The sequence below is a fragment of the Dendrobates tinctorius genome, unplaced genomic scaffold (assembly GCF_039654945.1).
Source record: "Dendrobates tinctorius isolate UK_male_01 unplaced genomic scaffold, ASM3965494v1 ptg000107l, whole genome shotgun sequence".
Classification (NCBI taxonomy): Eukaryota; Metazoa; Chordata; class Amphibia; order Anura; family Dendrobatidae; genus Dendrobates; species Dendrobates tinctorius.
In genome coordinates this window covers 13990714-14009152 of record NW_027361775.1, presented here as the reverse complement: position 1 = coordinate 14009152, position 18439 = coordinate 13990714, and the positions used below count along the sequence as shown (strand labels likewise).

The 18439-nt window shown below is 45.0% G+C and overlaps 1 protein-coding gene across 3 annotated transcripts in view; it reads right to left on the bottom strand.

Moving 5' to 3' along the window:
* CSMD1 (CUB and Sushi multiple domains 1) overlaps positions 1–18439 on the bottom strand; it is a 2734739-nt gene that overhangs the window by 381148 nt on the left and 2335152 nt on the right. For all 3 annotated transcript variants that reach the window (XM_073589180.1, XM_073589181.1, XM_073589182.1), the window contains exon 37: positions 15942–16046. In XM_073589180.1, the coding sequence (XP_073445281.1) occupies positions 15942–16046 (105 nt within the window). The remainder of the gene's footprint in view (positions 1–15941; positions 16047–18439) is intronic.

Here is an 18439-nt window from a genome sequence, read left to right as displayed (position 1 = left end):
TCTGCATACGAACGGAGTGTACAGGCGACCGGCAGATGTGCGCGCACAGTCTTCGCACCTTCTGGAGCAGGGCTGTTAACTCCGGATAATTTTTGAGGAAGCACTGCACCACCAGGTTCAAGGTGTGAGCCAAGCAAGGTATGTGGCTGAGTTTTGAAAGGGCTATGGCTGCCACAAAATTACGGCCGTTATCACTAACTACCTTGCCTGCCTCAAGATGTACACTGCCCAGCCATGACTCAGTTTGTCGCTTCAAGTACTCGGCCAGCACCTCGGCGGTGTGTCTGTCGCCCAAACACATCATCTGCAACACAGCCTGCTGACGCTTTCCACTAGCTGCTCGATAGGGGGACACATCGTGTGCAACAGTGGCAGCTGCAGATGGAGTGCTCGTACGACATCGCTCTGTGGACGAGCTTTCGCTTCTGGAGGAGGAGGAGGAGGAGGGTCGAACGCCTACAGCCAACTGTTTCCTATACCATGGGCTAGGCAGCACTGTCCCACCACCGCTGTCCCCTGTGGACCCTGCATCCACCACATTAACCCAGTGTGCAGTGATGGACACGTAACGGCCCTGGCCATGCCGACTGGACCATGCATCAGTTGTGAGGTGCACCTTTCCGCTCACTGACTGCTTGAGTGCATGGACAATGCGGTCTTTCACATGATGGTGGAGGGCTGGGATGGCTTTGCGAGAGAAGAAGTGGCGACTGGGTAGGTCATAGCGTGGTACTGCATAGGCCATGAGTTCGCTGAAAGCTGTGCTATCCACCAACCGAAAGGGCATCATCTCAAATGAGATTAGTTTGGCAATGTGGGCGTTCAAACCCAGTGTACGCGGATGAGAGACTGAGTACTTTCTTGACCTACTCATAGTGTCTGGGAGGGTGAGCTGGACTTGAGAGCTGCATATGGTGGAAGTAGCGGTGGACAGGGCGGACTGAGAGAGGGTTGATGATGGTGATGGAGTTGGTGTTCTTTCTGATGGCCTAGAATCAGTCTTTTGTTGATATAACAGTGGGATTCCCTGACTGCTGTGGTCTTGCAACGACACCTCAACATTTGCTGCTGTGCTAACCGGTGGGCTTACAGTGGGGGAAACAATGTAGCGTTGCTGACTACCTTCGTTGTGATCAGTTGCACATGTGGCACTTGAGGTTTGGTGTTGTGTCCACGCTTGCAAGTGCATGCTGGTTAAATGTCTAAGCATGCAACTGGTATTCAAATTTTTCAGATTTTTCCCTCGGCTAAAGGTCTTTGCGCACTTCTTACAGATAACCTTGGCCTGATCATGAGGATTTTGGTCAAAAAAGTGCCACACTGCACTCTTCCTACTTTGGCAGACATTTTGCGGCCTAGCACGCTGTGATCTTTTGACCCTCTGGACAAGCTGTCCAGCAACTCTTTTGATGTTTGGAACCTGTCTTTGGAGTGCTCCGGGCCTGCCAGATAACAGCTGTTGCGATGTCGATGTCTGCTGTGGATGCTCCTCATCTGAGCTATTGGAAGCAGCACCCTCTTCCCCCAATGGATGCCAATCTGGGTCAACAACTGGGTCATCCATCACCTCCTCTTCTATGTCATGTGCACCTTCCTCTGTGTCACCGTGTATGGTGGTATAGTGTGCGGGAAGGGGCACCTGAGTCTCATCAGGGTCAGAATCTGGCTCTGTACACTGCGAGGACAATGTAGTGCTCTGAGTGAATGTACCAGCAGAATCATCCATCAGCGGCTGTGCATCAGTGCACTCCATGTCAGATTCATCTTGGCCTGGGTAATTCACCATTTGACTTGATAATCCAGGCATGGTATGTGAAAACAGCTCCATGGAGTAATCAGTAGTATGGCCTGCGTCATCCTTCAATCTTGGTTGGGGTGAAGGACACAAGGAAAGGTGTGGTTCATGAACATGAGCCTCCAATGATGACTCAGTGCTTTTACTTTTTACAACTGAAGAAGAGGAGGCGATAGAGCTGGAGGCTGAGTCAGCAATGTAAGACAAAACTTTTTCCTGATGCTCTGGCTTTAAAAGCAGTTTGCCAACTCCTAGAAAACTAAGCGTTCGAGGCCTTATGTAGCCAGACGATGACGCAGGGTCAGCACCTCCTGCATTCGGTCCTATTTTGCTCTTGCCACTACCATCAGATCCACCACCAACACCATCATTACCAGCTGCCAACCCCCGCCCAATTCCACGGCCTCTTCCACCAGCCTTCCTCATTTTTGGTAGAAATGTAGACAAAATCCAACAAACTATATAGTAATGTAAAACAAGGTACAAGGTGTCTATAGGACAGGGGAGATTTTGAATTTCTGCAGACACTTGTGGACACTGGACACTTTTGGATTGTGTGAGGCCCACTGATATCTGAGCGCTATGTGACAGGCTCGATGGCACAGCTGTGACCAAAGTGACTAGAGGATAAGGGAGATTTTGAATCTCTGCACACACTTTTGGACACTGGATGGACACTTTTGGATTGTGTGAGGCCCACTGATATCTGAGCGCTATGTGACAGGCTCGATGGCACAGCTGTGACCAAAGTGACTAGAGGATAAGGGAGATTTTGAATCTCTGCACACACTTTTGGACACTGGATGGACACTTTTGGATTGTGTGAGGCCCACTGATATCTGAGCGCTATGTGACAGGCTCGATGGCACAGCTGTGACCAAAGTGATTAGAGGATAAGGGAGATTTTGAATCTCTGCACACACTTTTGGACACTGGACACTTTTGGATTGTGTGAGGCCCACTGATATCTGAGCGCTATGTGACAGGCTCGATGGCACAGCTGTGACCAAAGTGACTAGAGGATAAGGGAGATTTTGAATCTCTGCACACACTTTTGGACACTGGACACTTTTGGATTGTGTGAGGTCCACTGATATCTGAGCGCTATTTGACAGGCTCGATGGCACAGCTGTGACCAAAGTGACTAGAGGATAAGGGAGATTTTGAATCTCTGCACACACTTTTGGACACTGGACACTTTTGGATTGTGTGAGGCCCACTGATATCTGAGCGCTATGTGACAGGCTCGATGGCACAGCTGTGACCAAAGTGACTAGAGGATAAGGGAGATTTTGAATCTCTGCACACACTTTTGGACACTGGACACTTTTGGATTGTGTGAGGCCCACTGATATCTGAGCGCTATGTGACAGGCTCGATGGCACAGCTGTGACCAAAGTGACTAGAGGATAAGGGAGATTTTGAATCTCTGCACACACTTTTGGACACTGGATGGACACTTTTGGATTGTGTGAGGCCCACTGATATCTGAGCGCTATGTGACAGGCTCGATGGCACAGCTGTGACCAAAGTGACTAGAGGATAAGGGAGATTTTGAATCTCTGCACACACTTTTGGACACTGGATGGACACTTTTGGATTGTGTGAGGCCCACTGATATCTGAGCGCTATGTGACAGGCTCGATGGCACAGCTGTGACCAAAGTGACTAGAGGATAAGGGAGATTTTGAATCTCTGCACACACTTTTGGTCACTGGATGGACACTTTTGGATTGTGTGAGGCCCACTGATATCTGAGCGCTATGTGACAGGCTCGATGGCACAGCTGTGACCAAAGTGACTAGAGGATAAGGGAGATTTTGAATCTCTGCACACACTTTTGGACACTGGATGGACACTTTTGGATTGTGTGAGGCCCACTGATATCTGAGCGCTATGTGACAGGCTCGATGGCACAGCTGTGACCAAAGTGACTAGAGGATAAGGGAGATTTTGAATCTCTGCACACACTTTTGGACACTGGATGGACACTTTTGGATTGTGTGAGGCCCACTGATATCTGAGCGCTATGTGACAGGCTCGATGGCACAGCTGTGACCAAAGTGACTAGAGGATAAGGGAGATTTTGAATCTCTGCACACACTTTTGGACACTGGACACTTTTGGATTGTGTGAGGCCCACTGATGTCTGAGCGCTATGTGACAGGCTCGATGGCACAGCTGTGACCAAAGTGACTAGAGGATAAGGGAGATTTTGAATCTCTGCACACACTTTTGGACACTGGATGGACACTTTTGGATTGTGTGAGGCCCACTGATATCTGAGCGCTATGTGACAGGCTCGATGGCACAGCTGTGACCAAAGTGACTAGAGGATAAGGGAGATTTTGAATCTCTGCACACACTTTTGGACACTGGATGGACACTTTTGGATTGTGTGAGGCCCACTGATATCTGAGCGCTATGTGACAGGCTCGATGGCACAGCTGTGACCAAAGTGACTAGAGGATAAGGGAGATTTTGAATCTCTGCACACACTTTTGGACACTGGACACTTTTGGATTGTGTGAGGCCCACTGATGTCTGAGCGCTATGTGACAGGCTCGATGGCACAGCTGTGACCAAAGTGACTAGAGGATAAGGGAGATTTTGAATCTCTGCACACACTTTTGGACACTGGACACTTTTGGATTGTGTGAGACCCAATGAATATCTGAGCGCTATGTGACAGGCTCGATGGCACAGCTGTGACAAAAGTGACTAGAGGATAAGGGAGATTGGATTGCTTTTAAAAAAGCAGTTTGCGGAGCAGTGGGTAAACAGCAATGCAGGAATGTCAGGAAGCCTTAGAAGGCAGCCCAACAACCAACACCACTGATACACCACTATATAGCCTCCCCTTGCACTGCACACACAGTGACTGGTGTGTTGTGCAGGCCAAATCGCTAGCAGCAGAAGCAGTTTTTTTGTCTTCTTCCCTGCCTAACGCTCTCCCTACAGAATCAGCAGCAACCTCTCCCTATACTAAGATCGGCAGAAGTAAGATGGCGTTCGGCGTGCACGCCCTTTTATACCCCCTGTGACGCCCACCAAAGCAAGCCAATCACTTGCATGCCCTTCTGAAAGATGGTGGTGACCCGTGCCTATGTCATCACGTTGCCCACAGTGTCCGTGGATCCTGATTGGCTGAAAAAGAGCGCAAAACAAACTTTTGAAACGCGACTTTGGCGCGTAAGTCGCCGACCTCGTGGCCGACCTCATCCTAGGGTCGGGTTTCGTTTCATGAAACCCGACTTTGCCAAAAGTCAGCGACTTTTGAATTTTTTCGACCCGTTTCGCTCAACTCTATCTGGGATGATTTAGCGAATCCTGCTTTGAGCAGGGGGTTGGACCAGATGGCCCAGGAGGTCCCTTCCAACTCTACGAATCTATGATTCTATGATTCTATGATACCTGTGGTCAAGAAATCCATTTTGTGGATTTTATGAATTCAGGGATTGAAGCTTTCTTATAACCATAGCTTGTGCATTGAGGTGTTCACAAAATGATTATTGGTGGGTGATTAGCCATGGATGAATTGTTTTCCTCAGACTACTTGTACTACTAATAATGTTATCACACCCCTGGGGGCATGAGTGTCATGATTTGCTGGGACAATGAGTATGGAGAAACAATGGTCCCACAACTAACCACCCACTGATTAGCTTATTTTGACTGCTTTTATAATATTGATTTAAGGCATATGCAGAAATAAATAAGAAATTAAATTGATTTGTAAGGAAAGGTATAATGGGATTGATAAATACATATTGGTGGTTTTGGGGAGCTGGAGAAACTGAGAAGTTTACTCTAAGGAAGTGTGCTTTTTAGTTCTTCAGGACAACATTTCTGTTAGGGACGGCGGAATGCACTAAATATAAAATAATAGAAAGTGCGTTTGCCGCCCGGGGTCCACCGTGCAGAGGTGTTAAACTGCTGCTATATAATGGCAGATGCACAATTTGGCGGTATATTGCACACGGGTTGAACGTCACCCGGTGTGCACTGGGCGTACTCTGTTATATTCACAGAGTCGCCTTAAGGCATAAACATAAATGCCGAGCCTGTTGACCTCACAGGTCTCAGCGGTGTGCACGCATGGTATATGGTCGCAGGACTCGGGCCCAAGACCTTGGGTCGGTGTCCATCTATACCTACCGTGCGTGCGGTGTCGCTACCGCAGACACCCACAAGTGCTGCTGACCACAACGTAGCCACTGACTCAGCCGCGATATGACAATGCCCAGGAGGGGCGCACTGTCGGACGCTAGCTCTGTGGAGATGAGCACTGTGGCTTGTAGCATGCCACTGACTGGCGCTGACTCTAGTGCTAAGTCCCTATCCACACCCGTAATATCAGAGGGAGGGGATCTTAATGAGTCATTCGCAGGTTCATGCATCCATCATCATTCACACAGTAGCAATTAGAGGCTACACTAGCGCATGGTCGAGCGGCCATGCGGACCTTTTATAGCCGTGCGGGACCTTCCAGATCTCTGGGATGGATCAATCAGTTCAGGAGAAGGACCTGAGCACGTGACTCCCGATCTCCAATGGGAGATCATCTCGTGAGCATGCCCAGTAGCGTGACGAGAGGACTTAGCCACTGGAGTGGCTTGCTGCAGGGCAGCCTGTGCTGCTATTGCCGACCCAGAGGTGGCAGCAGCAACCAGTCCCACAGAGCTGGTCTGAGCAGAGCGCCTACGACACCGAGATTGCTGTGCACGCTCCTGAGCAGTCGGAGAAGAATGGGAGACCGCAGGATGCAAGGCTCTGGATTCCTGCTGTGCAGCTGCAGGAAAAACGATGCCTAACATTACCCCCCTCCTAGGGCCCCCTCCCCTCTAAGCCTCGGCACGCTCAAAAGCTGGGATCAGGAGCGGGGTGTGGATGTTCTCCACTGGCTCCCAGGTCCGGGCCTCCGGACCATGACCCTTCCAGTCCACCAAATAAAATTTTTTGCCACGCACAGTCCTGCGTCCCACAATGCCGTTGATCTCAAACTCATCCAAGGACAGGTCTGATGTCCCGGCAGATGACTTGGAAAACAGAGCCATGTGAACAGGCTTGAGAAGGGACACGTGGAAGGCGTCAGAGATGGCCAAGTGTGGTGGAAGAGCCAGACGGTAGACCACTGAGCTGATGCACTTGAGGGCCTTGAAGGGACCAATGTATCATGGAGGACTCGGCCCACAGCGTGATATTACGCGCAGAGAGCCACACCAAGTCACCAGGGGCAATAGTTGGAGCGGGGCGCCGATGTGTGTCGGCTGACACTCTCATTCTCTCTTTAGAGGCTCGAATAGCATCCTGGGTGTGGAAGTGGAAGACACTGGCATCGGAACAGGGACACGCGGATGCTGGTCGTAATTGAGAAGGAACGGCGTCTGACCAGTGGAATCAGCCACTGCGTTATTTAGGGCAAATTCAGCCCACAGTAGTAAGGATGCCAAGTCATCCTGTCTGGCAGAGACAAAATATCGCAGGTATGTGACCAGAGTTTGATTGGCTCTCTCAACCAACCCGTTTGTCTCGGGAAGATATGCGGAGGACAAATTGAGCTCGATACTGAGTAATCGGCAGAGCTCCCTCCAAAATCGAGACGTAAACTGGGGACCTCGGTCACTAACTATTTTGTCTGGCATACCGTGCAAACGAAATATGTGCTTTAAGAACAGTGCGGCGAGACCACGAGCGGAAGGCAGCCGCGCGAGTGGCACTAGATGCACCATATTAGAGAAATGATCGGTGACCACCCAGATGACCGTGCTGCCACCAGATTTGGGCAGGCCGACAACAAAGTCCATGCCGACCATCTCCCAGGTTCTGTCTGCCACCAGCAAGGGATACAGTAACCTTACCTAGCCGGCCTCTGCCTAGAGGACCTTTTCCGAGCACAAGAGATGCATGCTGGAATGTACTCTTTAGTGTCCCGAGCCATGTGCGGCCACCAATAAGACCTTGTCAGGAGTTTCTGAGGTCAGCTTAATGCCAAAGTGACTACCCACCCTGGATGCATGTGCCCACGCGAGGACCTCTGGCCGCAGGCGAGGAGGGACAAAGGTCTTGCCCGGCGGAACTGCCTCAAGAGTGACCGGAGCCACGGTCCTCAGGCTCTCTGTGGGGACAATTAGCCGAGGCTCAGCCTCCTCTTCCTCCGCTGAGACCACTGAGTGAGAAAGAGCATCCGCACAGACGTTCTTCTCTCCAGACAGGTAATGCAAGGTGAAGCGGAAGCGGGAGAAGAAGAGCGACCACCTAGCTTGATGAGAGTTCAAGCACTGGGCCGTTTGCAAATAGACCAGGTTTTTATGGTCAGTGTACACCTGGAAGGGAAACCGGGCTCCCTCCAGGAAATGTCTCTACTCAGAAAAGGCCAATTTCATGGCCAGCAACTCCCTGTCACCGATGGAGTAGTTTCTCTCCGCCGGTGAGAAGGTCTTTGAGAAGAAGAATCAGGGATGCTTCCGACCTTGAGTATCCTTCAGGAAAAGGACTGCTCCTGCACCAACGGACGAGGCATCTACCTCTAGGATGAAGGGTTTATCCACATCAGGACAGTGGAGGATGGGAGCGCCAGCAAAATGGGTTTTCAGGGACAAAAAAGCTGTGGAGACCTGCTCTGACCAAACCTTTGGATTAGCTCCTTTCTTGGTGAGAGCGACCAAAGGAGCTACCAGTGTGGAGAAGTGGGGAATGAACTGGCGGTAATAGTTAACGAACCCCAAAAAGCGCTGCACTGCTTTTAGAGAATGGGGCTCCTGCCAGTCCATTACCGCTTGCAATTTGGCAGGATCCATAGCCAACCCCTGGGCGGAGAAGACATAGCCCAGGAACGGCGAGGACTCCTGCTCAAACTGGCACATCTCCAGCTTGGCAAAGAGAGAATTCGCCCGCAAATGGTTGAAGACCTTGCAGACATCTCTCCGGTGAGAGGTCAAATCTGGAGAAAAGATGAGAATGTCATCCAGATAGACCATGACTGAGGTGGAAAGCATATCGCGAAAGACGTCATTTACGAAGTCCTGGAAGACAGCAGGCGCATTACAGAGGCCGAAGGTCATGACCAGGTACTCACAGTGGCCATCCCTGGTATTAAAGGCTGTCTTCCACTCGTCTCCTTCGCGTATGCGGATCAGGTTGTACGCCCCCCATAGATATAATTTCGTAAAGATCTGGGCCCCTCGCAATCTGTCGGACAACTCAGAGAACAAAGGAAGAGGGTATTTGTTCTTTACTGTAATGGCATTGAGACCTCTGTAGTCAATGCAGGGGCGCAACTCCCCACTCTTCTTCTGCACAAAGAAGAACCCTGCACCAGCCGGTGACACCGATTTTCTGATAAACCCTCTTACCAGGTTCTCCTGGATATATTGTGACATGGCCTCTGTCTCCGGGAGAGAAAGAGGGTACACGCGGCCTCAAGGAGGCTCCGCGCCTGGCAATAGGTCTATTAGGCAATCGTAAGGACGGTTCGATGGAAGCGTCTCCGCTGATTTTTTGGAGAAGATGTCTGCGTACTGCCGGTAGTGTCCAGGGAGCACGGAAAGATCCGCGGGCACCTCCGTGGATGCTACTTTAACTCTGCCCCTCATGCACCTTCCCTCACAGTCCTTGCACCAAACCAATATACTCCCCAAAGATCAATCTATATGAGGGGAATGGTAATGGAGCCACAGAAGTCCGAGAAGCACCTGGTTGATGCCATTTGGCAAAATGAACAGGGACAACGTCTCGTGGTGAGAGGGTGAGATAGAGAAACCAAGAGGTACTGTCTGGTGTGTAACTTGGAATGGTAAAGGTGCACCGTCAACCTCCCTGATGGTCAAGGGACAAGGCAGTAGTACCAATGGAATAGTGTGCTTTTGAGCAAAGGATGAGGACATGAAGTTTCCTTCTGCTCCGGAGTCCACCGTGACCTCTACCTCCCAGGTGGAAGCACCGCTATCTAATGTCCCTCGGAATACTGGTTTTGGGGAAAAGGTTTTCATATTAGTTAAACCACCACCTACGACCACAGGACGTGATTGTTTTTTCAACCGCAGAGGACACGTGCTAGCCGAATGACCAAACTGCCGGCACTGGTAACAGTGTGCGAAGCTTCGCGCCGGATGTGGCTTGGGGCTGGCGCGAGGCACCTCAATAGGTTCATAAGGTGTAAGCTCCTGAGCAGGAAATCTTAGTGGCTTGGAGAAGGTGGGAGCCAAATTAACCCTTCGTCTGGATTGCGCACGTTCCAGCCCATGCTCCGTAAACCGGAGATCAATGCGGGTGGAGATGGCAATCAACTCCTCCAAACTTGTGGGGACCTCTCTGGTTGCTAGAGCATCTTTGACATGCTCCGCTAACCCTCTCCAAAACACCGGAACAAGTGCTTTATCAGGCCACTCCAGTTCGGAAGCCAATGTCCGGAATCGGACGGCATAATGGCTGACCGAGAGAGACCCCTGTGTTAGGGCCAATAATTGGAGAGAGGTGTTGTGTGTGATCTGTGGTGCCAAAAAGACCTGCTTCAGAGCTGTGAGGAACTGAGCAGCACCCTGAACCACTGGGTCATCACGCTCGCACAATAGCGTAGCCCACTCTATCGCCCTGCCTGATAGGAGAGAAACAATAAACCCCACCTTTGCCCGCTCTGTGGGAAATTGCGTGGCCAGTAACTCCAGCTGGATAGAGCACTGGCTCACGAAACCCCTGCAGGCGGTGCTGTCACTGGAAAACTTATTGGGCAATGGGAGGCGGGTTATTGTCGGCATAGGCGTGGGTATGGACACATGTGAGACAGCCTCTGCAACTGCCTGAGCAGCGGCCACTGTAGCATTCGCAGCTGAGGTGGAGCTCTCAATAGCCGCCAACCTGCTCTCCAGCTGCCAAATGTACTGCTGTAGCTGCTGCAGGTCCGCCATTACTAGCCTGACCCTGGCACTAGTGTAATGTTGCAGAGGTGTTAAACTGCTGCTATATAATGGCAGACGCACAATATGGCGGTATATCGCACTCGGGTTGAACGTCACCCTGTGTGCACTGACTGACACTGACTCTAATGCTAAGTCCCTATCCACACTCGTAATATCAGAGGGAGGGGATCTTAATGAGTCATTCTCAGGTTCATGCTTCCATCATCATTCACACAGTAGCAATTAGAGACTACACTAGCGCATGGCCTAGCGGCCATGCAGACCTTTTATAGCCATGGGGGACCTTCCAGATCTCTGGGATGGACCAATCAGTTCAGGAGAAGGACCTGAGCACGTGACTCCCGATCTCCAATGGGAGATTGTCTCGTGAGCATACCCAGTAGCGTGACGAGAGGACTTTGCCACTGGAGTGGCTTGCTGCAGGGCAGCCTGTTCTGCTATTGCCGACCCACAGGTGGCAGCAACAACCAGTCCCACAGAGCTGGTCTGAGCAGAGCGCCTGCGACGCCGAGATTGCTGTGCAGGCTCCTGAGTGGTCGGAGAAGAATGGGAGACCGCAGAATGCAAGGCTCTGGATTCCTGCTGTGCAGCTGCAGGAACCCGACGCCTAACAATTTCTTTAGCTTTCGATTCAGGAAAAATAGATATATCTGTACCATGTTAGCAAGTAGATAGAAAAATATTTAGATTTTAGAGTCCTCAGTGGTTGATACCTTTTAAAGGCTAACTGGAAAGATGGTAACTAATTGCAAGATTTCGAGACTATTCAGGTCTCTTCATCAGGCATAGGCTAATACAAAATCTGAATAACCACATATTTATACATAACAAGGCACAGAAATAATGGAATATATAAGACAAGTGATGTGAAGCAGAACTATCAGTATGGGAAATTGATAAACAGTTGTGTATGCAAATATTGGAACAGTTCATAGATAAGGACAATAAAACTTTCACACTACTTATCTATGAATTGCTCCAATAATTACAGTCACAACTGTTTATCCTCCCATAATGATAGTGCCGCCTCACGTTACTTGTCTTATCTATTGCATTATTTCTGTGCCCTGTTGTGTATAAATATGTGACTCCTGGTGGGATTTTTTTGCCTGTGATGTTTGGCAAACCCAGATATGGTACATTTAGGAATATTAGGCTTAGCACATATTCTGTTTTGTGTCACTAATGCTTAACTCCTTATTTTCATATGTTTACTTTTGTAGTTTTACTGATTTCAGATTGAGCATACATTCTTATAAGAGCAAGGAAGATTTGATCCTCACTGTAGTTGCGTACAGATAATCTCCACCAATCCTCACAAGAGTTTCTGAATTTTCTCGTATCTTGATTGCTCTTCACACTACTGTCTCCATGATTTCTCCAGTGAACCTCACATATTATGTGACACACTAGCTAAACACATCAAACTCCCCTCTCTGTCATTGGAACTTTCAAAAGGAATGTGAAACCCCATTTATTCAGAAAAGCCTACAACCTGCAAGAAGCCTGCTGCCACTACAGTAGAACATTAGCAGATTCTATCTACCATAACTAGTGTTTTTCCCATTACCCTAAATAAGTGAAAGTCTTTGTAGATAAGGTACTCTTCTTCTGGCATTCACTATTGTTATGTTGTTATACATTTTTCTATTGTACAGGACCATTATTGGTTTTCCTAAAAACACAAGAAGTTTAAGTGCTTTAAACAATTGGTGTTGATGAAAATGGAGACAAGAAAATGTTCAGCTGAAAATTTCTGAAAGTGTCAGTGGCTCATGTAAATTCCTGTGAGACATGAGATTTGTTTATAGAGATATATAAATTGGTGGACATAAATAGCTAGGTTGAAAATATTCAATATTCAAAAAAAGGCAAGTGGTATACACAGTAGTTTGTCAATTTGTTAAGTAAAATGTGTTCAAGTTCCCAATACTCCTTAAAAGAAAAGTCCATAAAACCTGGTAATTCTACATTTTATTTATTTTTTTCATATTGAGTGATCTCTGAGTCATTGTTGACAGTGATAAATGCTAATTGTAAGTTCACCGATGAGGAAAATCCAGATAAGAATTTCAGATGACTAATATAAAAGCATATTTTTAGACTCCAAAGACTAAATTGACTAAATTATGTGAACATAGACTCATAATGTGCTGTTTTGTAGCATTTCTTTTTTCCTCTGTAAAATAAATCCATGGGGGTGATGACAAAAATAACTTTTAACAATGGGCTCTAATTGCTCCTGCTCGTAAACAGAATACCTCTAATATTAGCGACAATATTTTAAGAAGTTGATTTTTATTTGCCTAACATAATATTTTAATAGTCTTTACTCTAATACTGAAATCTAGTCATTTGTGGCAATGTACGATCTGCAATATGACAGTTTTCATTTTCTTTTCTATGTATCTTTCAATTAAAAGTGGTAAAACTAATTATGACATCCTGTCAAGAAAATTTTACCATATGTACAGAAGAGAGCAGTTAACCAAAAATCTTTTAAAACTCAATTTTAATTATACATTTAGAACTGTTCTGGTTAAATTACTACTGAACTGTCTTTACAAATGGATTTGTAAATTAACATATACGTGGTTGTTTCTTTTATATGCAACTTGTATTTGTATCTAAATATAGAAAAGTGAATTTAGAGTATTTAATATTTCTAATAAATGTTCAAAAATGTATTGAGGAAAAGAGCTTGACCTTGAAAATGAAAAGTAAGTTTTCATGGCATATTTTTCACTGACTCTTGGCAAGTAAATTACCTTTTAGAAACAAATGAAGCCAAATATTTTCCATTTAATGAATTGCATATAAAATAAATGTACATAAAATAAAGAAAATAATAAAAAAAAATACAGAGGAGCAAGTTTAGGCTATTTAATGAGATTACCTAATTGATATCCTACATGTAAATCATTTGAACAACAGACATTTTGTGATTTGCATATGTATCATTGTCAAAATAATGGTTTTAAAAAATATGTATTTTAATTTTTACAAGGAATTTAAGCTTATACCATTCTGCATAGACAGTCACATTTTCAAAGTATTCAATAAGATTACTTTTAAAGTCGAGAAATTAAAAAAATAATTTAGTTCAATTTTACCAGCATTGAAAATAATTGTAATGAAACATAAGAATGGTTTGTTAATTTGACCTTTGTCATCCCATTAATCAAACTGTTATTGCACAGCCCCTTATTCACTCTAGAAAGGTTAAGGCATTTTTTAGGTAAAAAAAAAATATATCTGTTTCACAAATTAAATGTCTGTATACTGTAATAGCATTCAGAGCACTTTTGTTTCATTCCAGTAATTGTAAAAGGTTTTACATAAAAACAAGAGTCTGAACTGGTGAAGACTAAATATTGACAATGAAAAATGTCCGTATACATCATGGTTTTAATATGGATTTCATCTTTTCTAGGGTACAAAATAAATAGATTACATATTGTCCTACACAGACATTGGTGTAAATGAATACTAAGAATTAATAAAAAAGTCAGAGCTGTCAGAGAAGAACTAATTATAATAAAACTCTTATAAATTAATCAATTAATTTATTAAATAGAATGGAACAACATAACAAGTTTTCCTGTGAATTGAAAAGAGTGAATGGATTTTCCAAGGTTCAATTAGTAATTGAAATTGGGTATAAAACATTACATTGGGTCATACCATCTCATATCATACACCATATTAAAGCCTGGAATGCACATGAGTGTGCAAAGATGCTTAGGAACAGAAATGAGTTTTGAATAAAGCCCCCGTTACACATAACGATCTCGCTAGCGAGATCACTGCTGCGTCACAAGTTTTGTGACGCAATAGCGATCTCACCAGCGAGATCGCTGTGTGTGGCAGCTATCAGTGACCGGCCCCCTGCTGGTTATAGCTGATCGTTCCTGAAAGGTCAGGACTTTTTTTGGGTCGTTGGTCTCCCGCTGGCCAGCACGAATCACTGCGTGTGGCAGGTGGGAGAGCAATGACTAGCGATCAGCGCGCTGGTAACAAGGTAAACGTCTGGTTTCTAAGCAGCGGGCGGTGCTTAGAAACCGTCTGTGTACCTTAGTTACCAGCGTGCTGATACAGGGAGCTGGTAACCAAGGAACACATCGAGTTTCTAAGTGATGAGCGCCGCTTAGAAACCCGATGTGTACCTTAGTTACCAGCTCCCTGCATCAGCGCCCTGGTAACTAACGTGCACAGCGACGCGCCCGCTCGGCGTCGCTGGTGAAGTTGCCTGTTTGACAGCTCACCAGCGATCATGTAGCGACACACCAGCGATCCCATCAAGTTGATATCGTTGTCGGGATCGTTAGTGAGTCGCTATGTGTGACGGGGCCCTAAGATGTTAGCAGATTATGATTGGCAAACACTGGTTATCCAGATTTTGCCCCAACATGTAGATATATGTTCCATTTTGATTTCTATAGGCTTTTAGCTAAATGTTGTAATTTGTGGAGTGTTACATGGCACCTGTACTGTTGCTCATGGTTGGATGTACTGTATAAGAAATTGGTACTTGTATTTATAAAATTTCCATGATCAATGATTAATCTAGATGGCTTAAATAAGTGGGAGCTATTATCCTCGGAATGCTCTCTAGTAAAAAAAATTAGCCACCACCATAATATGAGGATTCGTGCACACTGGCATAGATTGAATGGAACGTTAACATATATTTTAAAGGGACCTTGTTACATGAAAAAATGCTATTAACCTGCAGATATGGGGTTAATCTGCAGGCTAATAGTATTCTGAACCTGCCCTATGCCTGCATTTAGAGCCCCACTGCTCGGTGACTTTCAGTATTCAGTTATTGGTGTGGTGTTGGTGCTTTCAGTCATAACTCTGTGTATAGAGAATGGCGGTTGTAACTGCACCCTAATAGCGTTTTTTCATTAGATAGGTTACCTTTAATATGTAGCTGCACTGTCTGTATTCATTAGCATAGAGGCTCTTTCAGACTTTGTGCCCAATCTGAAAAATTTTAAAATATATCCATTCTTTTTTATACATATGAAGTCAGACATATAAAAAAGAAGGTACATGAATATTAGAGGGGTCAAGCTTGGGTTTAGTGATTACCTATTGAAGCACTTATGCTTTGTTTTAGCTTGGGGTATAATATTGCCATTCTCATCACTTTATGTTAGAAAACATGTTTCTTTCAAAGTTCTTTACATCTGTATTAGTATGACATTTTTAGGACAACTTACTTTTATATTCCAGGTGAAATCCAGCTGCTGATACACTAATATCAGTGTGGAAATGCAGATAAAGCTGATTGGATGTGCTGTTTAGTAGAGCTGGCACAGTGGTTCCTTAAAGAAAAAAATTGTTTCTTAATCAAGCAGAATATAATGATGAGGTAAATATGATTTTAGATGGGATAGGATAAGCAAACAAGTAAATCTACAGTCCTGCTCCTTGAAATTGGCACCCATGACATTTAAGTACATAATGTGTAATATCTTCTGATAAAAATGAATCATGCAAAAAAGTATTTTTTGTATAGAGCACTCATGTTAAATACAAAAGAGCAAATGATAAACAAAGTACCCATGCAACATGAATTAGCCAATGAATGATGACTTCAGTGTTTTAAAAAGGCACATGGTAAGCCATGTTCCTTTATCACGTTGGTGAAGACAAAAAAGCTGTCTGAGGACATCATAACTGCTACTATTAGCAAACCCAAGACTTTCAAAGGGTATAAGGCCATGTCCAAAGACATTGATAACCCAGTTTCAACAATGTGTAATGTTATTAAGAAGTTTGCCAAGCATGGAACCAACAAGAACCTCCCTAGACATTGGGGAAACATAAAAATTGACATTTCTTCAAAGGTTGGTGCAAATGGTGGAAAAAAGACCACATCAAACTTTCAAAGACCTGAAGACCAAAGTGGAACAGTCTGAGGTCATGGTTTCAACAAGCACCTTATGCTGCACAGCAAACCAAACAGATCTTTATGGGTAAGGGCCAAGGAAGAAATCATTGGTGAAGAAAATGCATAAAAAGGTTCAAATGACCTTTGACAAAGAGTACTTTGACAAGCCACAATACTTCTGGGAAAATGTTCTATGGACAGATGTAACAAAGATAGAGCTTTTTGGCAATGCAAAGCAACAGTTTGCTTACAGATGGCACATTGAAGCTTATAAAAAACATAACACCCTGCCAACAGTTAAGCATGGTGGAGGATTCATAATGTTGTGGGGTTGCTTTGCAGCATCTGGCACTGGAGGCCTTGACCGTATCACAGGAAAAATGAAATCAAAGAATTATCAAGAGATTTTAGAACGAAATTTCCTACCCAGCGTAAGAAAACTTGGTTTGAGCTGAAGATTATAGATCCTCCAGCAAGATAATGACTCAAACCACACATCCAAAAGTACACAGGAATGGTTGAAAAAGAAAAAATGGACTGTTTTAAAATAGTCAGCAATGAGACCTGACCTCAATACCATTGAAAATTTTTGGGGTGAGCTAAAATCTGCCTTTGGGAAAATGAATCCTGAAAATACTCAAAAGCCTGAACAAACTGCAAAGGAAGAGTGGCAGAAAATACCATTTGAGAAGTGCAAGAAGCTTATAGATAATTGGCTACAGGAAAAGTTTGGAGGCTTTCATCAAAGCCACAAGGTGTGCAACCAAGTATTAATTATGAGTGCCTTTATTACAGCATATGCTTCTTTCTGTTTCTTCTTTGAAATTGCAATATGTAAGCTGAAAAACAATGTTTTATTGTTGTATTACTTAGGAGCACTAATTAAAAAATCCTAAGGATATAAATATGATACATTTACATTTATTTCTGTAGCTATTGTAGTCTATGAAAAAAATGAGGGGGTGCCAGTACTGATGAGTAGAGATAAGCAAATCTGTACGGATTTTGTCCCTGAATCTGATTTTGAGATATTCGAGTAATATTCGAACAATATTCGTGCCGAATGTATGTCTTATGATCCGTTCCGAACATATTCGGTAATTTCTATGCCAATTAACTCAAATGACATTCGGCTGTGTTTGATGACTATTGCAAAAACAGTATTCAATTCCGATTGTATTTGGAACCGAATCCGAACAAATTCACTTATCTCTACTGATGAGCAGCAATGTATATAGCAATCAAATAGAAAGATCATTAGGTCCAACCACCTGAATTAAGGGCGTGTGATTTCTGACATCCCTCACCCTAAAATTAAGAAAATACTGCACATTGACAAGCAGTGAGGAAAACAAATATATTGTTTATTTTAATAATTTATTTTTAGGTTTTGTTTTCCCTCAAAGGGATTTATGTAGTACTTGGAAAACAGAGATCCATTTAAAAATAAAGACAGCATTTTCTCACCTCTTGGAGTAGCAATGTTTCAGTGATGTTGGCATTGTATCTTTGTGTGCTCACATGACAATCTTAGATCACTTGAGTACTGCAGCCTATCAGAGGCCACTGATGGGCTGCTGCATTCGTGTGACATATTGTCACATTAGCACCCTCATTAGCCGATGTCACTGGAACAGTGGCAATTCAGGAGATGAGTGTACCGTATATACTCGTGTATAAGCCGAGATTTTCAGCCCATTTTTGTGGGCTGAAAGTCCCCCTCTCGGCTTATACACGAGTCATATACCGGGGGGGATCAGCGGGGGAGGGGGAGTGGGGGTGTCAGATCATACTCACCCTTCTCTGCAGCTCCCCTGCTTGTTC